Genomic DNA, 23,603 nt, shown 5'->3' with positions numbered 1-23,603 from the left:
TTCCCTTTATAGTGCACTGCCACATGGCCTGGTCTAAAGTAGTTCACTCTAGGGAATAGGGTGCCTTGAACCTAACATGTGCCTAATATGTACCGTCACTTGTAACATATTCCTTAGATATGTAGCTGTCCTGCATGAACACACTGTGATGTATGTACAGTCTTGGGTCATTTAGTATAGGACATGCTATCTGAAATGAATTACAAGGCTTGTTTTTGTAGATATGAAAGTGTGTCATGTCACCTAGGCTACTCTAATATGGGTCAGAGTTATTACTTGCTGAATTGACACCAGGTGAGTTCTATAGACAACAAGAGCAGGGTCGACATCCGGTGCCATTGGCTTTATGACAACCAACCACATCAGAGACCAATTTTAAGGAATCTGTCGCTGACTTGCTGTGTGGTGGATTTTAAGGAATCTGTCGCTGACTTGGTGTGTGATGGATTTGAAGGAATCTGTCGCTGACTTGCTGTGTGATGGATTTTAAGGAATCTGTCGATGACTTGCTGTGTGATGGATTTTAAGGAATCTGTCGCTGACTTGCTGTGTGTTGGATTTTAAGGAATCTGTCGCTGACTTGCTGTGTGATGGATTTTAAGGAATCTGTCGCTGACTTGCTGTGTGATGGAGAGAGAGAGAGAGACCTTCATCCTTTGACTGACATTTCCAGCACTTTATTCTCCAGCCTGACTTGATTCTGATCCATGAGCCTCGGCTTTCGCGAAAGTTGTCATGGACAGAATTTATTTTGGGCCAATAAATCATTAATAAATGCCAGGAAGAGGAAAGATAGACAGAGATACCCCTATTAGGGAAACCTCCCTAAAATTGTTTTTTGTTCCTCCTTTGGGGATTATTTGAAGTGTTTTGATTCATAAAATAATACATTTGGGTTTTAAAATTGAGGGAAGTAGAAAGCCCTTGAAGGGTCTGGGCTTTTATAGCCAAACCTTTTAGCGAGAGAGCGCTTCTCAAAATTCTAACAGCGTATTGGGAAAGGGAAAGGGAAAGGGAAAGGGAAAGGGAGAGGGAAAGGGAAAGGAAGGAAAGGGAAAGGGAAAGGGAAAGGGAAAGGGAGAGGGAGAGGGAAAGGGAAAGGGAGAGGGAGAGGGAAAGGGAGAGGGAGAGGGAGAGGGAGAGGGAAAGGGAAGGGAGAGGGAGAGGAAAGGGAAAGGGAGAGGGAGAGGGAGAGGGAAAGGAAAGGGAGAGGGAAGGGAAAGGGAAAGGGAGAGGGAGAGGGAGAGGGAGAGGGAGAGGGAAAGGGGGAGAGGGAAAGGAAAGGAAAGGGAAAGGGAGAGGGAAAGGAAAGGGAAAAAAGGAAAAGGAAAGGGAAAGGGAGAGGGAAAGGGAAAAGGAAAGGGAAAGGGGAGGGAAAGGGAAAGGGAAAGGGAGAGGGAGAGGGAAAGGGAGGGGAGGGAGAGGGAGGGAGGGAAAGGGAAGGGAAAGGGAAAGGGAAAAAGGGAAAAAGGGAAAGGGAAAGGGAGAGGGAGAGGGAAAGGGAGAGGGAAAGGGAAAGGGAAAGGGAGAGGGAGAGGGAAAGGGAAGAGGGAAAGGGAAAGGGAAAGGAAAGGGAAAGGGAAAAGGAAAAGGAAAGGGAAAAGGAAAGGGAAAGGGGAGAGGGAAAGGGAGAAAGGGAAAGGGAAAGGGAGAGGGAAAGGGAAAGGGAGAGGGAGAGGGAAAGGGAAAGGGAAAGGGAAAAGGAAAGGGAAAAGGAAAAGGAAAGGGAAAGGGAAAGGGAGAGGGAAAGGGAAAGGGAAAAGGAAAGGGAAAAGGAAAAGGAAAGGGAAAGGGAAAGGGAAAGGGAAAAGGAAAGGGAAAGGGAAAGGGAAAGGGAAAGGGAGAGGGAAAGGGAGAGGGAGAGGGAAAGGGAGAGGGAAAGGGAGAGGGAGAGGGAGAGGGAGAGGGAAAGGGAAAGGGAAAGGGAAAGGGAAAGGGAAAAGGAAAGGGAAAGGGAGAGGGAAAGGGAAAGGGAAAGGGGAATGTGTCTTCCACATCTGAATCAGAGAGGTGCAGGGGGCTGCCTTAATTGGCGTCAATGTCATCGGCGCCTGGGGAGCAGGTGTTGTTGGTTGGTTAACTGCCTTGCTCAAGGGCAGAGCGGCAGATTTTATGGTTAGGGCCTTTAGCCCGGTTCCCTGGAGTTAAGTTATTAAGGTCGCTGATGTTTTCAAGGTCCAATGGGCAGAGCGACAGATTTTATGGTTCGGGCCTTTAGCCAGGTTCCCTGGAGTTAAGTTATTAAGGTCCAATGCAGACTTTGTTATCTCAATACCAAATCATTTTCGGGTAACAATTAAATACCTTACTGTGATTGTTTTCAATTAAAATGGTCAAAAAGAAGCAAAAATAGCATCTTAGCAAAATGCAATTTCTCAAAGAAGAGTGGTCAGAGCGAGGGGCCTAATAGGAGTGGAAAGGATGTGTAGCCTGAAAACTAGCTGTTATTGGCATAAAGGAGGGCAAACTCTCTTCGTTATTGGTCTATTAACTTAAACCCCACCCAGCCAACCAAGTCTTTTCAAACAGCTCTTACACTAAAAGTTAATGATCATAATTTTCACAATTTCACAGTATCATTCCAACCTCATAGTGTGGCAATATACAGGTAACTGCCTAAATAAAGGAAACTCCAACATAAAGTGTCTTAGTATGGCATTTGGCCACCACGGGCCAGAACAGCTTCAATGCACCTTCTACTAGTGTCTTGAACTCTATTGGAGGGATGCGACACCATTCTTCCACAAGGTAAATCACGTTTTTGACTTCACTGCCCCTAATATGCCCATATACTCACGATGTGTGTCGTACTTAGAGAAATGCTGCACAAGAAGAGCATTAAGTGTCAAATCACTGTCCTAAAAACCTGGATTAGCCTATTTCCTGAAAAAAGCTAATTATTCTATCCTTGCACTCTAATTATTATGTTGTATCTGTCCTCGTAGGAAAACGCATTATGCCTCCAGAAATGTTTCTTAGGTCAACAAATTAGCCTAGTTTACCATAATTATGCAGCTTCCGTTGAAAACCCAGTCTTACCCACCAGACATTCCAGGGCATTCTCCAGCGTATCCAGGAGAGAGTGCTTCTAATCTCCTACCACGACCAGTGTTTACTGTTTACCAAAGCGCATGTTTTTGATGATTAATGTTGACCACCTCTACAGCTCTGTTACTGCCACCCATTCTGCTCTGTTTGGTCAGTAGGAAGTAGGAGATGTGGTTTAGGAATAATAATGAGACATAAGGCTTGTCAAAAGAAGAAAGACTTCCATTCATCATTATTCCAAAAGATTAGTTAGCACTGCCTTACTCCGTGGACTCATGCATATTAACTAAATGAATACAAGGCTTCCTCCTTCCACAGAGTAGCATCGTCATCAAACATGCATTATGAATCATCATCTCATGCTAAAATAGTGGTTTTATGGCTTTTTGGGGGCTGATGTCTTGTCGATGTAAGTTGATACCAAAACATGAATAGGGGACGCTTACTCTGAAAGTTGCATGCTATTACAGTCCATATTTATGCAATACGTGAGAATATCTCCGATCTCATTGTGAGATCATTGAGAGACTATGATAAAGTATAGTAGTAGAGCACATTCAGGCTATTGCCTTTAATCCTCTCTCCTCTTGATAGATTTATAGATAAATCTCTCTCCCTCCCCCTCTCTTTCTCCCTTCCTCTTACTCTCTCTGTCTCTCGCTACCCCCTCCTTTCTCTCTTAGTCTAAAAGTAATTTAGCTTTAATTTAGATTCCTGACAAGATCTGCGTGTAGAGAAATCTCTGTTTAGCTGTAAGTGACAAGGTGCTGCTGCAGGGTTCTTCTTAGGTTGACTTGGATTGTGTCGTAGTGGGTTTATGTCCAAGCACATAAAAATACATCTTGTTTGATCCATTCACTGCTCTTTGAAGATTGGATATGCACTGTTGGCTACTGAAGCAGTTTATGTACTCTGAATCCCTGCCTCTTCTCAAACAGTAAAAGGAAATCTGAGAAAACCATGGGGTATTGTAGCCTTGGCATTGGACAATGGATGACTGTTACAGATGGATGATTCCTGTATTTGTCCTCTGAGTTCCAGTACATGCTCATAGCACCCCCTGTTGGCCAATATGGGAATAACAAGAAACATGCAAAATCAAAATGTTAGCCATGATGATTGTGATAAAAAACATGCAATAATATTTCACTGTTTGCTACAATGAAAACATTTCCCAGTAATAATAATGATTTTTCTCCTCTTCTACAGATTCAACAAGATCCAGAACACCAAGAACACTATGAAGAGAGATGGGATCAGCACGTTAACATACCGCGTGCTCCAGTTTAAGAAGTACCCTCTCTACACCAACATCTCTGTGGAGATCGGCAAGCCCCCGCCCCGGCCTTTCAGGGGCTAGACAGATAGAGAGCCCTGGCCTTGACATGGAGAGGGAAGGATGGAGGAGGAGGAAGGGAGATGGGGGAGAGAACTATAATACACAGCAGAGAGCCTTCATTTCCTCCTCTACCTCCCTCAGCCTGACTCAGATACCCCCCACCGACCTGCGCTAGGAGTCTGCCCTGGCCTCTCACAGCTCAGTCTGTGTGGGGATACTGGTACACACTCGTTGCCCTCCCACCCTGCCAACGGCTCAACGGTTACGGCAGGCCTACAACATGGCTGGGACCCTGACTGACTGACTAGCTCTCAGGAATAGATGAGAACAGAGGATATATCAGATTCGATTCAGATTCATTCCCCTGGCGACAGTGCTGCTCTGGAAATGCACACACTGTACATGAAACACACAGCAATAGGTCCAGTGCTACTGGTGTCTCGGTCCTGATAACACAAAGCAACGGGGGTTCAAGAGGAGTCATATTATATTGGGTTGTTGATATGCTGGGGGTTGGGTTTGGGATTCTGAGCAGAACTAAGAAGAACTGCCCTGATCTCTCTGTGAGAATCTGTCAATCAGAACACTATATCGGCGCAAAATGAATGTGTACTGTCTGTGCCTGCATCCAATGCAGGCTTTCCCCATTTCCCATGACGTTGACAAACGGTGCTGGAGGAGAGCAACAATGTGCACCAACACTTTTTATTAAGACAAAGAAGACTTTCTGTGGAGAGAATCAAGGTTGAGTGAATAAAGACCTCCTGGTAGTGGATGGATATGGCTATTCAAGGAACTAGTTTTGACCTGTTTGTGGAGGAGAAAGGTCCAGCAAATAGAAGAGAAGATGGACTTCTGGCATGGTTCTGACAGGTGATTATTAGAGACTATTTTGTTGACGTGTTCTCAGGCACAGAGAAGGTTACGTTAGGTCCTGATGAAAGTGTAAACGTTTGCTGTATGACAATGTGTCCCAGACAGTTTTAGAAGAGGATCATCTATTGCTCAAATAGATGCTCCACTTTTTTCTTTAATTTCTATTTCAAAATGCCATCCACGTTTTTGGAAAAGGAAATGATAAGGCATTGATAACCTAGTGGTTTAAATTGTGAATACTGTAAGGACGGTCTAGTATGGTGAATATTTGCATTGTAGCATTCATTTCATCCATTCAAAGTCAGAGGCACTGAAGCACTGAGGTGATAAGAACAGAACTGAAGTTGGTTATTTATTGAGTCCCCATCGAATAAATGGAAAACCAGCCCACATATAGTAAAAAATATATAAAATATATAATTCGCTATTAACACCACCAGTATATAAAAGCCTTTTAACGTCAGTAAGCTTTTTCTTCTCTCATTTTCTTCTCCTTTTCCTTTGTGTACTGCCTAAACACCAAATTGATGCCTTCGGAATTGTTATGAGGGGCAATGATAAGGAATGCTTCATTCTGTTGTGTGAAGTGATGTGGAAATCTCTCTTTTGTACTATCAATGGTTTTCTTGGCCTGGCTTGAGACAGTGAGTATTTAGAGATGTCCCAACCAGCCCGTTTCCCCTCTGTTTATTTTAAAGAGCCTTTTCAAGTGCATTGAGTGCATTTCCCTCCTTTTTTGTGTTTTTTTACAACACCCTCCATTTCCTTTCATTTCACTCCCTGGCTCTACCATCCCTCTCTCTGTGTGTGTCTGTGTGAACACCACAGTGTGTTTCTGTACTTGACCATCTGATGAATACACAGACAGCTGTGTCTGAAGCACACTGCTCCTCTATAGAAATATCTGGAGGACTTCAAAAATCATTACTCTTCTCTCTCTCTCTCTCTCTATCTCATTCTGCTGCCTTTTCATTTTTGAGTGCACTACTACTGGTGTGAGAGCACCTCGCAAAGAGAATACTCTACTCCTCATTCTACACTGGAGACCAATGTACTTTTACGCTACTGTATTCTGTATGTCATTACTCCTGTCAAATGGGTGAATGCTGTGTATGTACTGCTTTCTGATGGCTGTGGACCATAGGAGTTTGAGATATTACTGCCTATGGTCCCAGTACAGTGTGATTCATCCTCCTGCCAAGCTCCTGCTCTTATGTTCCATGTTGAGGGAATCATTTTCCTAAAGGCTAAATATACTACTTGGAACTGTGGGAAGAAGCTTTTATATATAGCTAGCATCATTACCTCAAATCTGCTTAGCAGAATGAGCTTACTACTGATGCAGTAGCACACAACCCTGAAAATATTTGGTACTGAAGTTTTAGTCAATGGTTTCATTAAATGAAATGCTTTGATAAAAACAATGTTTTTGCCAGTGATTGTCAAATTGGCTGGTTAGGTCTACAGACTGGGCTTTTTATCAGAACTCCAGTCAAAGATCTTACTGTACAATTGGTGGATATTTGGTTTACTGTAGACTACAGGATGTGATTTCTGTACATATCAGACTTGTATCAGACATCAAGTGCTAGCTATCATGTATTACAGGTGCATGAGCAGGCATTGCCATATCATTTGTGTTGTGAACAAAGAAACCGTCCAATAGAACTCAGTCTGTTCTGTTGACTTGATATCTATATGGAAATCATTCCCAAGTATGCTAGTAAAGGAATAATCCATCCTATTGGTACTATTATATCCATTTAGTCATAAATCATATTGGTATATCCATCGTATTATCTTGTTTGGCCTATTGGCTATATTCTGCCCCACTACCCCACTTATAGTGACTCTGGTGTCACATTGTAGGTACTGTATAATACAGATTTGATATGATGTTATTGACAGGGGGACCTTTCAGCACAAGCTTAGAGGCATCCTGCCCAGGACTGTGTCTCTCCCACGCAGCTCGCCAGCTATAAACCAGTGATAAAGCACCGCTCTTCGTTTGCGTCCCAAATGGCACCCTATTCCCTATCTAGTTCCCCCCCCACCGTCAACTATTATTGTGTTAAATTTTGTCCTGGAAATTGATAATTGCTGGGCATCAGCTTTCTTCATTGACCATGTGTTTGATGCATCCTTGAATAAGAAAAGCAGACAGGTGGCATACTAAGGTACTGTCCACCCTTTGGAGTGTGTCTGAAGTTCTCTTCATCCATCTGTTGGCAGACACTGCATGGCTTTCCCCTTCTACTTATATGTTTCAACCTAATGCCCATTAAGCAATATTTTCCCTCACTGTCAGAGCAGTCATTTCAAGGAAGTGGTGGGTAACTGAAAGAGAAACAGGATAGGATGAGGGCATTGGAGAACATCACCTACTGACTGCCTCGGGCCTTCAAGCTGGAGTGCATTTTTAAAGATGTACTGTATCTAGGTTTTGTACATTGAATGTTGAAAATGTTATATCTTATATAGAATGCATAATGTTATATCAAACCAACCTTTTCTATACAATCAATAAATCTAATGGTAAATGAGATACACTCACGTGATTGGTTTGTTTTTCCTTGCCAGATGAGAAAATATGTTTCACCTGTTGTCAAATGTGTCCTACATGGCACCCTATTCCCTTTATAGTGCACTAATTTTCAACAGGGCCCATAGGGCTCTGGTTAAGAGTAGTGCACTATGTAGGGAATAGGGTACCATTGGGATGTACCCATCCTGATGAGGGGGCTGATACATTTTTCTTCCCTCCATTGTGTCTAGTTGCCATGGCATTCAAAGAAACCTGTAATACATAGCTCTGTCTATGGTGTCAGTGGCATTGTATTGTCCTCAAAGCGAGCAAAGAAGTTGTTTAGTTTGGCTGGGAGCAAGACATCTGTGTCCGCGACGGGGCCGGTTTTCTTTTTGTAATCCTTAATTGACTGTAGACCCTGCCACATACATCTCATGTCTGAGCTGTTGAATTGCGACTCTACTTTGTCTCTATACTGACGCTTAGCTTGTTTGATTGCCTTGTGGAGGGAATAGCTACACTGATTGTATTCGGTCATGTTTCCGGTTGCCTTGCCATGATTAAAAGCAGTGGTTCGCGCTTTCAGTTTTTGGAATATACACGGCTGTGATTATAATCGAAGATAATTCTCTTGGTAGATAATGCGGTCGGCATTTGATTGTAAGGAATTCTAGGTCAGGTGAACAAAAGAACTTGAGTTCCTGTATGTTGTTATGATCACACCACGACTCGTTAATCATAAGGCATACACCCCCGCCCTTCTTCTTACCAGAGAGATGTTTGTTTCTGTCTGCGCGATGCGTGAAGAAACCGGGTGGCTGTACCAATTCTGATAGCGTATCCCGAGTAAGCCATGTTTTCGTGAAACAGAGAATGTTACAATCTCTGATGTCTCTCTGGAAGGCAACCCTTGCTCGAATTTCGTCTACCTTGTTGTCAAGAGACTGGACATTGGCGAGTAGTACACTAGGGAGTGGTGAGCGATGTGCCCGTCTACGGAGCCTGTACGGAGCCTGACCAGAAGATCGCTCCATCTGCCCCTTTTGCGGCACCGTTGTTTTCGGTCCCCTACTGGGATCCGATCTCCTTCACCGCAACCAACGTGAGTAAAACATTTAAACGTGTTAACCCTCGCAGGGCTGCCGGCCCAGTCGGCATCCCCAGCCGCGTCCTCAGAGCATGCGCAGACCAGCTGGCTGGTGTGTTTACGGACATATTCAATCAATCCCTATCCCAGTCTGCTGTTCCCACATGCTTCAAGAGGGCCACCATTGTTCCTGTCCCAAGAAAGCTAAGGTAACTGAGCTAAACGACTATCTCCCTGTAGTACTCACTTCTGTCATCATGAAGTGCTTTGAGAGACTAGTCACTTCCACCCTACCTGACACCCTAGACCCACTCTAATTTGCTTACTGTGCCAATAGGTCCACAGACGATGCAATCGCCATCACACTGCACACTGCCCTAACCCATTTGGACAAGAGGAATACCTATGTAAGAATACTATTCATCAATTTCAGCTTAGCATTTAACACCGTAGTACCCTCCAAACTCATCATTAAGCTCGAGACCCTGGGTCTCGATCCCATCCTGTGCAACTGGGTCATGGACTTTCTGACGGGCCGCCCCCAGGTGGTGAGGGTAGGAAACATCATCTCCACCCCGCTGATCCTCAACACTGGGGCCCCACAAGGGTGCATTCTCAGCCCTCTCCTGTACTCCCTATTCACCCATGACTGCGTGGCCATGCACGCCTCCAACTCAATCATCAAGTTTGCAGACTACATTATAGTGGTAGGCTTGATTACCAACAATGACGAGACGGCCTACAGGGAGGAGGTGAGGGCCCTCGGAGTGTGGTGTCAGGAAACTAACCTCACACTCAACGTCAACAAAACAAAGGAGATGATTGTGAACTTCAGGAAACAGCAGAGGGAGCATCCCCTATCCACATCGACAGGACAGTAGTGGAGAAGGTGGAAAGTTTTAAGTTCCTCACGGACAAACTGAAATGGTCCACCCACACAGACAGCGTGGTGAAGAACCTCAGGAGGCTGAAGAAATTTGGCTTGTTACCAAAAATACTCCCAAACTCTTACAGATGCACAATCGAGAGCATCCTGTCGGGCTGTTTCACCGCCTGGTACGGCAACTGCTCCGCTCACAACCGTAAGGCTCTCCAGAGGGTAGTGAGGTCTGCACAACACATCACCGGGGGCAAACTACCTGCCCTCCAGGACAAATACACCACCTGATGTCACAGGAAGGCCAAAAAGATCATCGAGGACAACAACAACCCGAGCCACTGCCTGTTCACCCCGCTATCATCCAGAAGGCTAGGTCAGTATAGGTGAATCAAAGCGGGGACCGAGAGATTGAAAAACAGCTTCTATCTCAAGGCCATCAGACTGTTAAACAGCCATCACTAACATTGAGTGGCTGCTGCCAACATACTGTCTCAAATCTCTAGCCACTTTGATAATAAAAAAATGTATGTAATAAATGTATCATTAGTCACTTTAAACAATGCCACTTTATATAATGTTTACATACCCTACATTACTCATCTCATATGTATATACGGTACTCTATACCATCTACTGCATCTTGCCTATGCCGTTCGGCCATTGCTCCTCCATATAAGTATATGTACATATTCGTATTTATTCCGTAACACGTGTATAAGGTAGTTGTTGTGAAATTGCTAGATTACTTGTTAGATATTACCGCACGGTCGGAACTAGAAGCACAAGCATTTTGCTACACTCGCATTGACATCTGCTAACCATGTGTATGTGACAAATAAATGCATCAGTGGATGCATTACAAAGAAAGGATCATTTCTAGGCAGTGTTAAATTATGTTCATACTGTCTCAGAGATAAATCTACCCCAACCATCATTTCAACAGAAAACCTAACAGTTATTGTTGAGGGGCGAGCGCTGTCCCCAAACTGTCGGCGAGAGGGATTTGGGGAAATTGAACAATGAACCGCTGGCATCCCCTTAGTGACAAGACATCCAGTGTGTAATAAATAAACATCCTTCTACACAACAATGGCAGCATACTGTAGTGAACAGTATAGTTAATGGACATACAAGGACACTTTGTTTTCACTTACTGTTAGTTTACATCGTTTTTAAAAATGAAAGATGGAGGGAGTTTCTAAAGGTATGGATAAAAGATAAACAACATACAACATCTTCAATAACATAATCAAGAGACACGGTATTAGGAGAGTCGACTAGAGAAGTGTAATGAGAGCCTTGCCTGAAATGACAAAGCTTGGACGTTGGCATCCTATCCATGCCAGCATAGACCAATATGCTACACAACAACATACACAAGATGAACGGTTTCTTGCCTTTTAATGGTTTTCATGCAATGTTCCCTTAAGAATGGCCGTAAAGGAAGAGAGTGAACAGAATCTCAGACATTCTGATAGTGAGTTGCTTATAGTTTACAAACCTATAGCATTCATTCAAAAAATGTAATGTTGCTTACTCTAGCCTTTAGCTTTCAGAGCCTCTCAATTATTTTCATATATTTAATGTTCCATTCATGACCAATTCAAATAAGATGGAGACGGTATACCTCAATTAATATCCATCGAAGTTGGTCAAAATCTTCCAATAACACTAGTAGAGAAGTATAACATCCCAAAATGTAGGATAGTCCCTATCATCTACACCACATCGAAACATTTGTACTAGTGTAGAAATATGTGGCTACTTCACCTGCGTAATCCTTGTTTAGAGTACACACACGAAAGCAGAGGTGTTCAGGCTCAGTTGGGTCATACTGCCCCCCTCCTTCAGCTATGTTAGGAAATGTTTTGGGCGAGGAATGTTAAAAAGATAGTTCACGCCAAAATCAAAGTTAGGCGGATGTGTTTTCAGATCTCAAAAGTGGTCTAATATCAAGAAGAGATTCATGAGATGGTCCCTAACAGATAAAGGCTTCCATCTTAAATGAATAGGAAATATTTGAGTTTGAGGCTGATTGTTGGATCTTGACAGCAGATTGGTGTGGGACGTGTACTCATCTTGACATTAGACCACTTTTTAAGTCTGAAAACCTCAGGCAAACTTCGATTTGAGAGTGAACTGCCTCTTGACATGTTCATTGATTGATAATACATGAACATGAATATTGCAATATAATGCCAGCAAAACAACTCCAGTCTCTTTGGAATAGGAGCGAACAATACATTCACATAGTAGTTACAGTTGGATTTTTCTGCTGTAGAAGTGTTTGTGATACATGCTACAGTACATGTCAGTGCAAATGTAAAAATATATTTTATTGCCACATACACCGGATAAGTGCAGTGAAATGTGTTGTTTTACAGGGTCAGCCATAGTAGTATGGTGCCTATGGAGAAAATGAGGGATAAGTGCCTTGCTCAAGGGTACATCGACCGGTTCTTTTGGGTATTTCGAACCAGCGATCTTTCAGTTACTAGACCAACACTCTAACCGTCCTGCTGATAACCACCAAGCATTCAGGGGCAAATCGCTCTGGGGAAAAGTTTCCTCTAGGTACAGTTCTAGGATCAGCTTCCCCTCCTCCAATCTTAACATTAACCATTAGTGGGGGTAAATTCAAAACTGACCCGAGATCTGTGTCTAGCGGCAACTTCACCCTATACCGGGGCAAATGACTGGTCCTACTTAATCAGTTTTTCTGGCTAGTCTCTCCAGGGGTGCAGTTGCGTACGCGGGAACAGGTGGCCAAGCGGTTGCCCTCCCAGTAGCCAGCGTCACCTGAGTCGTGACAGCGGCACTTGGTGCAGGAGTCCACCCACAGTGGTTCATGTCCTGGAATCACCTGGCTCCGGGTTGAATCCACATAGCAGTTGGGCCCTGGGGAATCACACACAATCATTTCTGTTAACTTGCTATATGGTTGTGATATTTTCCAATGCATTTCTCTTTCTATGAGGATAAACGGTCACCTCTACCATAAAGAGGAGAGGGTATTTTTATGATCAGTTGAATTTCAGACAATAAATATTGATTACCTCCGAAGTACTGTGTTTGAAAAAACACTATACTCCTAATTATGCGGTCATAGACCACCCAGACTCAAACAATGAATGCATCTTCATTTGGCTTTTTCCCAACTCGATAAACTTCCCTTTAAAAGCTAATGAGTGTCTCAGCAGAATGGGAGAGAGAGAATCAGTCATTGATAATGGTGCGTGAAGCGGATTACTTCATGCATATATTGCTAATTCTGCCCCCCACTACCTCTACTTTCATTTGTTTGGATAAATGATCGCCTTCATGTATTGTTGCTTATGGTGCTGACAACAGTAATGTGACAAAACTAACGGCATGCATCACTCTAAGGGGTAAATGATGAAGAGAATAGAGAATGTGAGGAGTCAGAACATCATCTTCCCTGTCTCTAGCCCTCTCTCATCTCCCTTTGGCTCGAATAGAATGGAACGAAATACTTCTCAGGGTTTTCCCCAGGATTTTTTAACAAGGTGGTTCTGCTGAGTATGGCAGGGGGTTCTATGTCATAAACATCCATGAGATGTATACAGGTCAGTTTACTTACCCTCTGGACACTCTGGGCAGCACTTCCCTTTGGTGTAGATAGGGTTGATGCAGGGCGGGGGAGCGCAGTCTGCCACCAGGCAGCGGGCGATGCCATCACTGTCACAGGTACACTGCTCGCACTCGTTGGGCTGCCAATCACACAGAACAAAACACAGGCTGTCAGAGACAGAGGCTTCATCCCAAATGGCACCCTATTCCCTTTATAGTGCACTACTTTTGACCAGAGCCCAAAGGGGAATGTTGTGACATTTGAGATGCAACCACATACAGTACATTGGCCTCCTAGTGTTCTTTAGACTGCCACTGGCAGATATCACTGTTAGACATGAGCAGTTGGACAGAAAAAAAAGTGCTCATTCAAAGAGACAGGGCAATCGATTTATTCTACAACGATAAGATTGACTTATGCAGGTGCTTTCAGTTTAACTGTGACAAATGTAACTGTGACAGCATGTTGATTTTCCTGAGCTATAAGCATTAGTGCAGATGCCAGCCTTTAGCCCATTTCAAGATAGAAAAGGAGAAGTCTGACATATAACCATAATGCCATGTTTAAGATGTGCTTATATATGTGTAGTATATGCTTAATGGAATACAGTTCATTTAAACTGTTGCCAGATGTTTTCCCCTGTCATGGTTGTCAGGATTTGTTTTCCCTTGATCCCCATTATTATTTGCACCTGTGCCTCGTTTCCCCTGATTGTATTTAAACCCTTTGTTTTCCTCTGTTCTTTGCTCTGTGTTTGTATGTTAGCACCCAGCCCTAGTACTCTGAGAACACTTGTTGATCCCGGTGGACTCTATTGTGGAATTCTGTTTTTTGTGCTTGTTTGTTTGTTTTTTGAGTATCTTTTGAGGCTTTTTGTGCTTTACCTTCCACCTTGTGGATTTACCTTTTTTTGTCTTGGAGGATTACCTTTGTTCTTGTAGGATTCCTTTTGAGGTTGTGGAGTTACATGTTTTCCTGAAGAACTTCACTTTTTACTTCATTAAATACACCGTCTCAAGTACTGCTGTGTCTGCCTCATCTTCTGGGTTCTGCCGACTATTCGTGGCTCAGTTGGTTAAGTGACTGTTTCTCACTCCGGAGACCCGGGTTCGTAACCGGGTCCTGACAATGGTATTGGATGTTTATCAGCATATCTGAGGTTCAGATACAGAGGGTGGGTTAAATTAAATGGAAGAAGAAAACTCTATCAGGCCCTGGGCTAAATGTCTCCGAGCTCGTCCAGTACTGTGTCAGAGGCCTATATAATAACTTCATCAAGAGGATAATGAGCCACAAGTCAATCTCTCTGTGTGGCTTTCTGTTGCCAGAGTTGTTTCATATTCTAATTCATTGACTTAGGGGGTCTTAAAATACTGCTTAGCTTGGTTGGCTTTGGTCTCCACTATCCATTGAATCAAATGAAACAAATCAGAGGGCTGAGTTTTATTCTTCAAGGGGGTTGAACTGTGGCTAATGACTCTGCTGACTACATGAGCAGACAACAAAGCGGTGCGTAATCACAAGCACAGCACCATAATCAGAAACAAGAAACACAGATGTAAATTAGAAGAAGAAAACAAACAGCAAACATAACTGAAAAACTCATTCTATAGTACGGTTGAGGACTACGAAGGAAAGTATTTACAAATATTTACAATGAGCTTCCAGAAGAACCTCAATATCAAAAGAGGGATTTGTATCTACATATGTTCTCTCAATTTACATATGCACTGTCACACTTCAATAGACTTGCTGTAAGTGTAGCATTCAAAAGTATCATACTGCCTCCATGTGGCAGTATCTTCACCAGTTACAATCCCTGTCAGTAAAAGCTTCAGCTGCTACTGTGTCAAACCAGGCTATATACAGGGGGTACCGGTACCCATTATATATAACCTCGTTATTATTTTATTGTGTTATTTTTATTTATTTTTTACTTTAGTTTATTAGTAAATATTTTTCTTAACTCTATTTCTTGAACTGCATTGTTGGTTAAGGGCTTGTAAAGTAAGCATTTCACGGTAAAGTATTCACCGAGTGTATTCGGCGCATGTGACAAATAACATTTGATTTGATTTGAAACTTGAAAGAACAAGATTTCATAGCAGTTAGTAGTTCAACAACAAACCACAGGGCGGCGCCATTTAGCCACATTCGAAAATTGATCTGCATACAGTGCCAGAAACAGTCCGACGCCCAGAGATGTTTCCGAAAAGAAAGAAAATTAAATGTGCTGCTTGTCAGTTATTCTGAGTCATAAGACGCTTATGCAATTATATATTAACATACACGTTAACAGTGAATCAAATACGTTACTTTTGAAAAAAATATATCCAAAATTGCTGATGCGTAATTGCGCACAGAGAGACTTTGGAGAGACGATTTCAGGAGGTAACACAACGCCTATTATAGTAAGAGGAAAATCAATATTCGTCAACTCAATAGACATTTGAGAAGTAAATGACATCACATACATATTATGTTTATTCATTCCAGGTAAAGATTAACTTGATCATATCGTGCCAAGTAGGGGATAATGCTTGCTGTAGCCTACCTGGAAGTTTTGTCCCAGTTCGTACACCACTCCCCGGTACTCGCAGCCTATTTTCTCACATCTTGGACAGCAGTCAGTGGGATAGTGGCTGACATGGATGCAAGCGGCCGGCAAAGAGGTGCACTCCGTCCGTGCACAAGAAGACCCCTCTGTGGTGCATTCACACTGCGTGCAGTGGTCCGATTCTAGAAAGTACCATTCTCCCACATAGTAGACGCTGCCGTTCGCATCACAGGTGTTCTCATGTCCAGCCACAGAGAAAGACAGACCGAACTGGACACAGAACAGTAGAGACAACGCGGAATGCATAACCCCCATCGAATAGTGCTGATTTGAAACCATTTTTATGACCAAAAAAATATCCAAAACAAGACAAAAGAGATTGTGTTTGTTCCAGTGTCCAGGATTTAAAAAAATACAAAATGTGTTTTAGTGTTCATGGTCATTTAGCAGTTTCTGCCACATTGTTGAAGAATATAAAATACTCATAACATTTTCAGATGTGCATCTAGCCTACAATTGAGGCTATATTCTTGATTGCCCAGCCTGTTTCGCACAGATCCGAAGCTGAAACTTGCAAAGAGAGGGAAAGTTATTGCGCCTCTACGGGGGTTATGTTTCAGTTTACACGTGACTACCCAGTTTAGTGCTTCGACTCTGGTCCGCCCCCCAGTAAATTGCCTGTGAGCTATAACCTCCTACTCACTATAGTCAAAATTATGAGAAGGGGTTTTCCCCTATATAAATAACTATGGCTACGGATATTCGTTAGCTAGACACAATATTTAAACTGCCTTTGAGATAAGATGAACTAACATTCCTCTCGTTTTGTTATCGTTCCTTTGTATGAAATAAGATATTAATGTGTGGTTATTATAGAAAATACATCTGGTTTGACTTTGTATTCAACCGGGTTAATGCACTAATAATAGTACAACAATAAAACTGTACTATAATATGACGCTGAACTAATGTTCCCATGGATTTTCCAGGGGACAAAATTAAACTATTGAACATTTTATTTACACCAGAAATAGTTTATTCTAAGCAGAGGTGGAGGGATACTGATCTCGCGATATGTCTTCCTTGGATACAAGAATGTTTACACTGGATACAGGAAGCAACAACAAGGTACATTTAGTCTTTGATTTACTAACTAGCAGGTGAGCTCACATTTCTCTCAAGGTTTAAAATGTCAAATTTAAGCAGAAATATAATGTGCATTAAATTATTATATTAATGTTACCGATATGCTATCTAACAACTAACTAGATAGCTAACGTTAATAACTAACGTAGCTATCTACAGCAGCCAAATGAGACAGACGAGCAGACTTCTGCTACTGCAGGCAAAACCGGCAAATTATTATTATTATGAAGCAAATTACTTCTAGACCAGACATATGTCAATGACTAATTTCAATTCTCCCCTCAGTTAGACCGTTTAAACTCCTAGGTGTCTTCATGGAATAACCCGAATGTCCACTCTCGGTGTGGTATGTTATCGTGGAGCAAGTCCCGGCACCAGAGCTCCCAGACATCCGGGGCTTGTTTGGAGATGCTTTGATTGACATGTACACAGAGATTCATACTGAGGTGAGGACCAAGCCATGGTAATGGGACAATCTGCAGTTGCTACATACATTTTTAAACTTATACATGAATGATATAGCTAGCTATATCCATTGATTATTAAATGCCTCATATGGCTTTAGCTAGTTCAACTGTCATACCCCACTAGAATCCAGAATATTTGTTTTAATCCAATGTTTGCCAACAAAGTAAATGTAAGCAAAAACTGCATCGCTTGAAAAGATGGTTACATCTATACTTTTGATATCATGGATGGTCACTCCTTGCATCATAGCTCTGTCTATGAATTTGAATTTGAGAGTGGTTACATAAATCCATCCCCATCCCTCAGCTTTTTACCGAAACAGTGGTGGGGAGAGCATTGTTACTGTTTCAACTTCTGGTTGTCACTTTAAGGGTGCTGTTCATGTTGGAGGAATAACTGACCATGGTCCTGCATTGTTCCAATATCTGTCTTTAGGTAGCAATCAGCAATAGCTGACACATTACATTTGTCCAAAACAATAAGGGTGGACTGGAAATCACTTGAGCAAGTTCCCTTGACTCAATAAACTCTCCTAACAACTCAAGATAGAAGTAACTACTAGATAATATTATATAGTTGGCAAATGCTATGTATTAGTACTTTAAATAGATTACATTAAACTGTGAACATGCCACAATTACAGCAAGTAATCACAACAAGACATGAAAGCTTTAGATAGGTTCCACAATGTAGAATGAGGTATTGTGTAAAACACAAGGAGCTCTAGTTAAGTGAGGCTATGCATGCATTCAAGACGAGGTCCTCAGATTGTTCCAAAACAACTCATTCACACTGTGGCTCGAGACTTTCTTCATACCAGGGGTCCCCAATTACATTCAGCCGTGGGCCAATTTTTTTCTTGAGCTGATGGTTGGGGGGCCAGAACATAGATATAAATAATTTGTACACTGCAAATTAACAGCAACAATCCCAAACAGATATAGGGGGGGGGGGGTAGAGGCAAATAAAATCACCCACGGGACGTATTTGGCCCACGGGCCACCTACTGCTTTAAACTGTTTATTCTGAAGCCAACTACTCTGTCTGAAAATGTTATCAAGTAGCATACAACAGGTCAACAGGCTATGTGTAATTTGCATTATGCCAGGCTGGCTAGGGAATTACCACCCCATTAGCAATGCAGGAGTAACTTCAATTGAAGTAGATAATATAGGGTTCATGTTCAAAAAGGAAAAATAAATATGTATGAAACCACCCATTTCCTGTCTGGGTCTCCAGTCTTAACTCTCCCCAGTGATGTCATCCTACAGTTATGTTCTGCTAGGGGCCATGTTTTAAATGTCCATATTAGATCAGTTCAGTAGTGTAAATACAGTCACACTCTACAGGACAAACATCTAATGATGGAGACCCCAGGAATAGTTGCGTAATAGAAGAAAAATGACACAGGCCCTTAAATGAGCTTAGTACGTCAGGGGCCAATCGAGGGGTTAAGAGGACTAACCCTGCCTTGTTGATAAGATCATTGTGAGCATATACAGGATATAATTTCTATGCGCCGACTGGTTCAAAACTCTTTAGTTATCACATTTTATTTTGTCACATACTTACAAGCCCTTAACCATCACTGTTCAAGAAATAGAGTTAAGAAAATATTTACTTTGTAAACTAAAGTAAAAAGTAACAATAAAATAACAATAACGAGGCTACCGGTACCGAGTCAATGTGCGGGGGTACAGGTTAGTCCTGGTCGTTTGTACATGTAGGTAGAGAAGGAAGGACTTCTAGTATAAAAAAAGCATGTGAGCCCTATTCACTCAACCAGCCTTACATTTCCCTCAGTATTCTTTGTTGTTGTTGCTTTCTACCCTGTAGTAAATGAATGCTTTCCCTCAGCGTTAAATCTCTGGATGAGAATCATAATAATACCTCCCAGACTGGCCTTCTCTCCATCAAGGTCACCATTGTCTGCAGCAGTTCCTTTTAAGTTTAACACAGGATATGAGGAGGCCAGGGCACGTTTCCTTGGATCTCTGCCAAACCATGTGGGTTTGAACTATCATATATTCTCCGGACATTAGTAATGCCTGTGCAACTGGATATTGCATAGGATTCAGTCAATGTTTGTTTTGTGGATGGCAAGCACGAAGAATGTATTATTAGATTAGCCTATTTCAAATGTTTATCACGTTTCACATTTCAGATCTTCAATCTCCATTGTGAAGTTACAACAACAGCAATGAGTCAACCACTCAGGTTAACCACACTGTAATTCCTTCCCCATGTCATCTGATGGGTTTCACTTGGAGATGAATTAAGCAATGAACAGCTTGTTACTGTTGTTAGCATCCTAGGGGGCTCACACCATAAACACCTGCATAGAGAATGGCTTTCTGGGGCTTTATGGGAAGCAGTGTGTGGCTGCCTGGCTGGAGTTCAGCTAGACATAGCGGTAGTGTGTGTGTGTGTGTGTGTGTGTGTGTGTGTGTGTGTGTGTGTGTGTGTGTGTGTGTGTGTGTGTGTGTGTGTGTGTGTGTGTGTGTGTGTGTGTGTGTGTGTGTGTGTGTGTGTGTGTGTGTGTGTGTGTGTGTGTGTGTGTGTGTGTGTGTGTGTGTGTGTGTGAGGGCACAGCCAGATTGAAAGACACAGGGAACGACCGTGTTTAAACGTTCTCTTCTGGACAGCAGTGGGGCTTTGAAGCTGACCTTTCCATGGAGCATAGACACTGAATGTCAGGGACCAGGTGCAGAACAAATGGACTCCAGACTTTAAACTTCTTCACCAACACTGTGCCTCTGCTGTCAGCCAGAATATTTGCTTGACTTTTTCTCTTTCCTCTTTTGTTGTTGTTGTTGTCTGGCTACAGTTTCATAACACTTCCACTTTTGTCTTCTTCTCTCTGGCTACAGTTTCATAACACTTTCACTTTTTTCTTCTTCTCTCTGGCTACAGTTTCATAACACTTTCACTCACAGTTTCATAACACTTTCACTTTTTCTTCTTCTCTCTGGCTACAGTTTTTCTTTTTTCTTCTCTCTGGCTACAGTTTCATAACACTTCAGTTTCATAACACTTTCACTTTTTTCTTCTTCTCTCTGGCTACAGTTTCATAACACTTCACTTTTTTCTTCTCTCTGGCTACAGTTTCATAACACTTTCACTTTTTTCTTCTTCTCTCTGGCTACAGTTTCATAACACTCATTTTTTTCTTCTCTCTGGCTACAGTTTCATAACACTTCCACTACAGTTTCATAACACTCACTTTTTTCTTCTCTCTTTCAGTTTTTTTTTTCTTCTCTCTGGCTACAGTTTCATAAACACTGGCTCCACATAACACTTTCAGTTTTTTTCTTCTTCTCTCTGGCTACAGTTTTTCTTCTTCTCTCTGGCTACAGTTTCATAAACACTTCTGGCACAGTTTCATAACACTTCCACTTTTTTCTTCTTCTCTCTGGCTACAGTTTCATAACATTTCCACTTTTTTCTTTTTTCTTCTCTCTGGCTACAGTTTCATAACACTCACTTTTTTCTTCTCTCTGGCTACAGTTTCATAACACTTCCACTTTTTTCTTCTCTCTGGCTACAGTTTCATAACACTTTCACATTTTTCTTCTTCAGCAGTAGCCCCTTTCATAGTTTTTTGCCTGAAGGTAGTGTTTTTAAAGAGTAGTGTGCAAACTTGTTGGGGGAAACCAGCCAACTGAAAAACACATGCAGTAGTTCTATGCCCAACAGTGGCCAGGGGACATGATTAAATAGAACACTTGGGTCTCAATTCAATGTCATGTACATTTCACAGGTCTTTCTGATATCTCATCATTCATAATGACTCATCACTCATTATAAGCCTAAAGTTACACAGCGTTGTCTCCTGATGTCCTATCCCATGTGTATGTTTCCTACTTCAAGGTCACTATGTGGCAGCAGATTTGGCAGACGGCGCACCATAAACTGGGTAACAGGCTGAAGACACCTCACTCCCCCCTGGCTGACCCCCCTGCCATCAAGGAGCTGCTGAAAGCTGAGATCCAACTGCTGCTGGCGACCGTGAGGGAGAGAGCAGCCTTGGAGGGCAGGTGAGGAGAAAACTCATTTCCCTATAGAGTCCATTACTTATGACCAGGGCCCATAGCGCTCTGGTCAAAAGTAGTGCCCTATGTAGGGTATAGGGAGCCATTTTGGGACACAGGCCAATACTATGCAATTACAAAGCAGTTAGTTAAGAACTATGTAACACCAACATGTTAATACAATGTAACCTATTAATCATTGGTGGCAACTTGTTTGAATATCAGCAACAATAAAACGTTTTGGAAGAAACTACTACCATAACCCTGTTGGCTTTCCTTTCCCTTCCTCTTCTAGTTTGCTATTTAGTTTGGAATTGATAAAGCATTTATCAAATTGTCAAACACCAACACTTCTTCTTACGCCATGATTGCCTAACAGTTGAATTTTGAGATAAAAAAATATATGTTTAGGTTTTCATTCATCAGACAGAGGACCAGCATTGTTGGGATGTCTGTCGATCTCGTTTCCAGACCAGGCTTCTCCTCCATGCCTGTTGTTTTTAGTTCCAGGTGATAAATGTTCTGACCCCAGTAAAACCATTGAGACTTTTATTTCCACTGGGAAAGGGTTGGCCCTAGGGGTCGGGACCCTTGTTTCACACTTTATACCTTTAGTTTTCTTCAACAAGGATATCTTTAAATGCTTACTGTGTTTTCAGTCAGTTACAAATGGTTTGGTAATAATTAGATCAAAGAAGATAGTCAGGTTCCAAAATGACTGTAAATGTTATGGTCCTAATGGTAAAAGCACAAGGCAGAATTTGAGGTTTCACAATCTCCTACATTCAAATATTGTTTTATATTGTGTAGCCTAAAGCAACAAATCACCCAGACCCCCCCCCCCCTCCCCTATTTTTTTATTTTTATACTGCCCACCCAACACAAGGCCTGCATCCGGATGAGACCCTTTGTCCAACAAAAGGCAGTAATTTACAGGTTCCTATTTGAAGGGGAGGCGTGTCCGTCCCTCAGCAACTGGTTGGAGGCTCTGAAGAATGTAGCTCCGCCTCAACTCTGCCCCTATAATTGGAGTTTTTGTTGCCTTTCAGGAAAAACACAAATCACTGAAGATTGCATCCAATAAATGTGATGCACCAGTTAGAAATGTATTGGCAGTGGCTATCTCACAAAAACTGTCATTCATAGCTTTATTGTTACTTTAAATCAGATCAGATTTAGTTAAGACTATGGGACTATTAAAGGGTAGACTATGAGTAGTCTAGGACTGTGTATCATTCAGGAATGATTTAATCTTAAACCCACTTCAAACAAACTCTGCTGGCACGTCCAGACGTCCTGTGGACAAATCAACAAGGTAATGCTAAGACTTTGGGTATCAGTACCATGTTATCCCTGATACTACATTCTGCTTTGAACCCCTGCCAAGTGCCAACCACGCTGCTGCCTGTTGGTCTCTGCCTCTGCCCTGTGTTTGTGTTTGTGGCCCAAATGGCACCCTATTCCCTATATAGTGCACTACTTTTGACCAGGGCCCATAGGGCTCAGTAGTGCACTATGTAGGGAATAGGGTACCCTTTGGAATATAGCCTGTGTCTATATCCTCCATGATCCCCCTCTCTTTGATTAGCAAATTAAGGGCCTCACTGTAAATCAGCTGATCTGCTTTCAGGACAAAGCTGCTGGCTCATTTCCCTTTAATATCGCTCCAGGTTTGGAGCTTTCTCTTTATCCTTGACCAATCGATCCTACCCAAAGCAGGAAACTGTTGAGTTGACTAAATACCCTACAGCTGAGGGGTTTGATGAACAAGGGTGTCTGACTTTAGCAGCTAAGATGAATCTTGCTATGAAAGGGAACTGATTTAATGGAGCTGGCTGGCAACTTTTCAGACACCTGTCCCATTGTGTGGTCCTCTCTCCATGCCGTTGTCTTAGTTATTTGTGGTCGGCGTCCTCAGTGCAGCTGCACCTGTCCCATTATGGAGAGAAATAGGGGGTACGCTGAATGCCCATTGAGTAAAGGTACTCTGAATAAATAGGCTTTCTGAAAACGGGCCCAAGGACGTCCTAAATCTCTGAACGGAACTAGCAT

At 42.4% G+C, this 23,603-nt stretch overlaps 3 protein-coding genes across 5 annotated transcripts in view; 2 read left to right on the top strand and 1 right to left on the bottom strand.

Moving 5' to 3' along the window:
* b4galt2 (UDP-Gal:betaGlcNAc beta 1,4- galactosyltransferase, polypeptide 2) overlaps positions 1 to 4,423 on the top strand; it is a 151,563-nt gene extending 147,140 nt beyond the window's left edge. The window contains exon 7 of the mRNA XM_046359934.1: positions 4,258 to 4,423. Within this exon, the coding sequence (XP_046215890.1) occupies positions 4,258 to 4,408 (151 nt within the window). The 3' untranslated portion in view covers positions 4,409 to 4,423. The remainder of the gene's footprint in view (positions 1 to 4,257) is intronic.
* A 740-nt stretch (positions 4,424 to 5,163) lies between these two features.
* Positions 5,164 to 23,603, top strand: part of LOC124041858 — a 33,009-nt gene continuing 14,569 nt past the window's right edge. Inside the window, exons 1-3 of one of the 3 annotated variants that reach the window (XM_046359936.1) lie at positions 16,962 to 17,034; positions 17,338 to 17,498; positions 21,391 to 21,557. In XM_046359936.1, coding sequence (XP_046215892.1) covers positions 17,475 to 17,498; positions 21,391 to 21,557 — 191 coding nt within the window. In that variant the 5' untranslated portion in view covers positions 16,962 to 17,034; positions 17,338 to 17,474. Of the gene's footprint in view, positions 5,261 to 16,961; positions 17,035 to 17,301; positions 17,499 to 21,390; positions 21,558 to 23,603 lie in introns of those variants that run through there. The other 2 variants (XM_046359939.1, XM_046359938.1) reach the window with 2 other exon arrangements.
* On the bottom strand, positions 11,142 to 16,512 carry zgc:113531 (uncharacterized protein LOC541359 homolog). Its single transcript, XM_046359940.1, has 3 exons — positions 15,904 to 16,512; positions 13,359 to 13,488; positions 11,142 to 12,655 (listed from the first exon to the last, which is right to left on the bottom strand). The coding sequence occupies exons 1-3, from the start codon at positions 16,243 to 16,245 to the stop codon at positions 12,468 to 12,470; spliced, it is 660 nt and encodes a 219-aa protein (XP_046215896.1). The 5' UTR covers positions 16,246 to 16,512; the 3' UTR covers positions 11,142 to 12,467.

The sequence above is a fragment of the Oncorhynchus gorbuscha genome, linkage group LG08, assembly GCF_021184085.1.
Source record: "Oncorhynchus gorbuscha isolate QuinsamMale2020 ecotype Even-year linkage group LG08, OgorEven_v1.0, whole genome shotgun sequence".
Classification (NCBI taxonomy): domain Eukaryota; kingdom Metazoa; phylum Chordata; class Actinopteri; order Salmoniformes; family Salmonidae; genus Oncorhynchus; species Oncorhynchus gorbuscha.
This window is presented reverse-complemented; position numbering and strand designations above follow the sequence as displayed.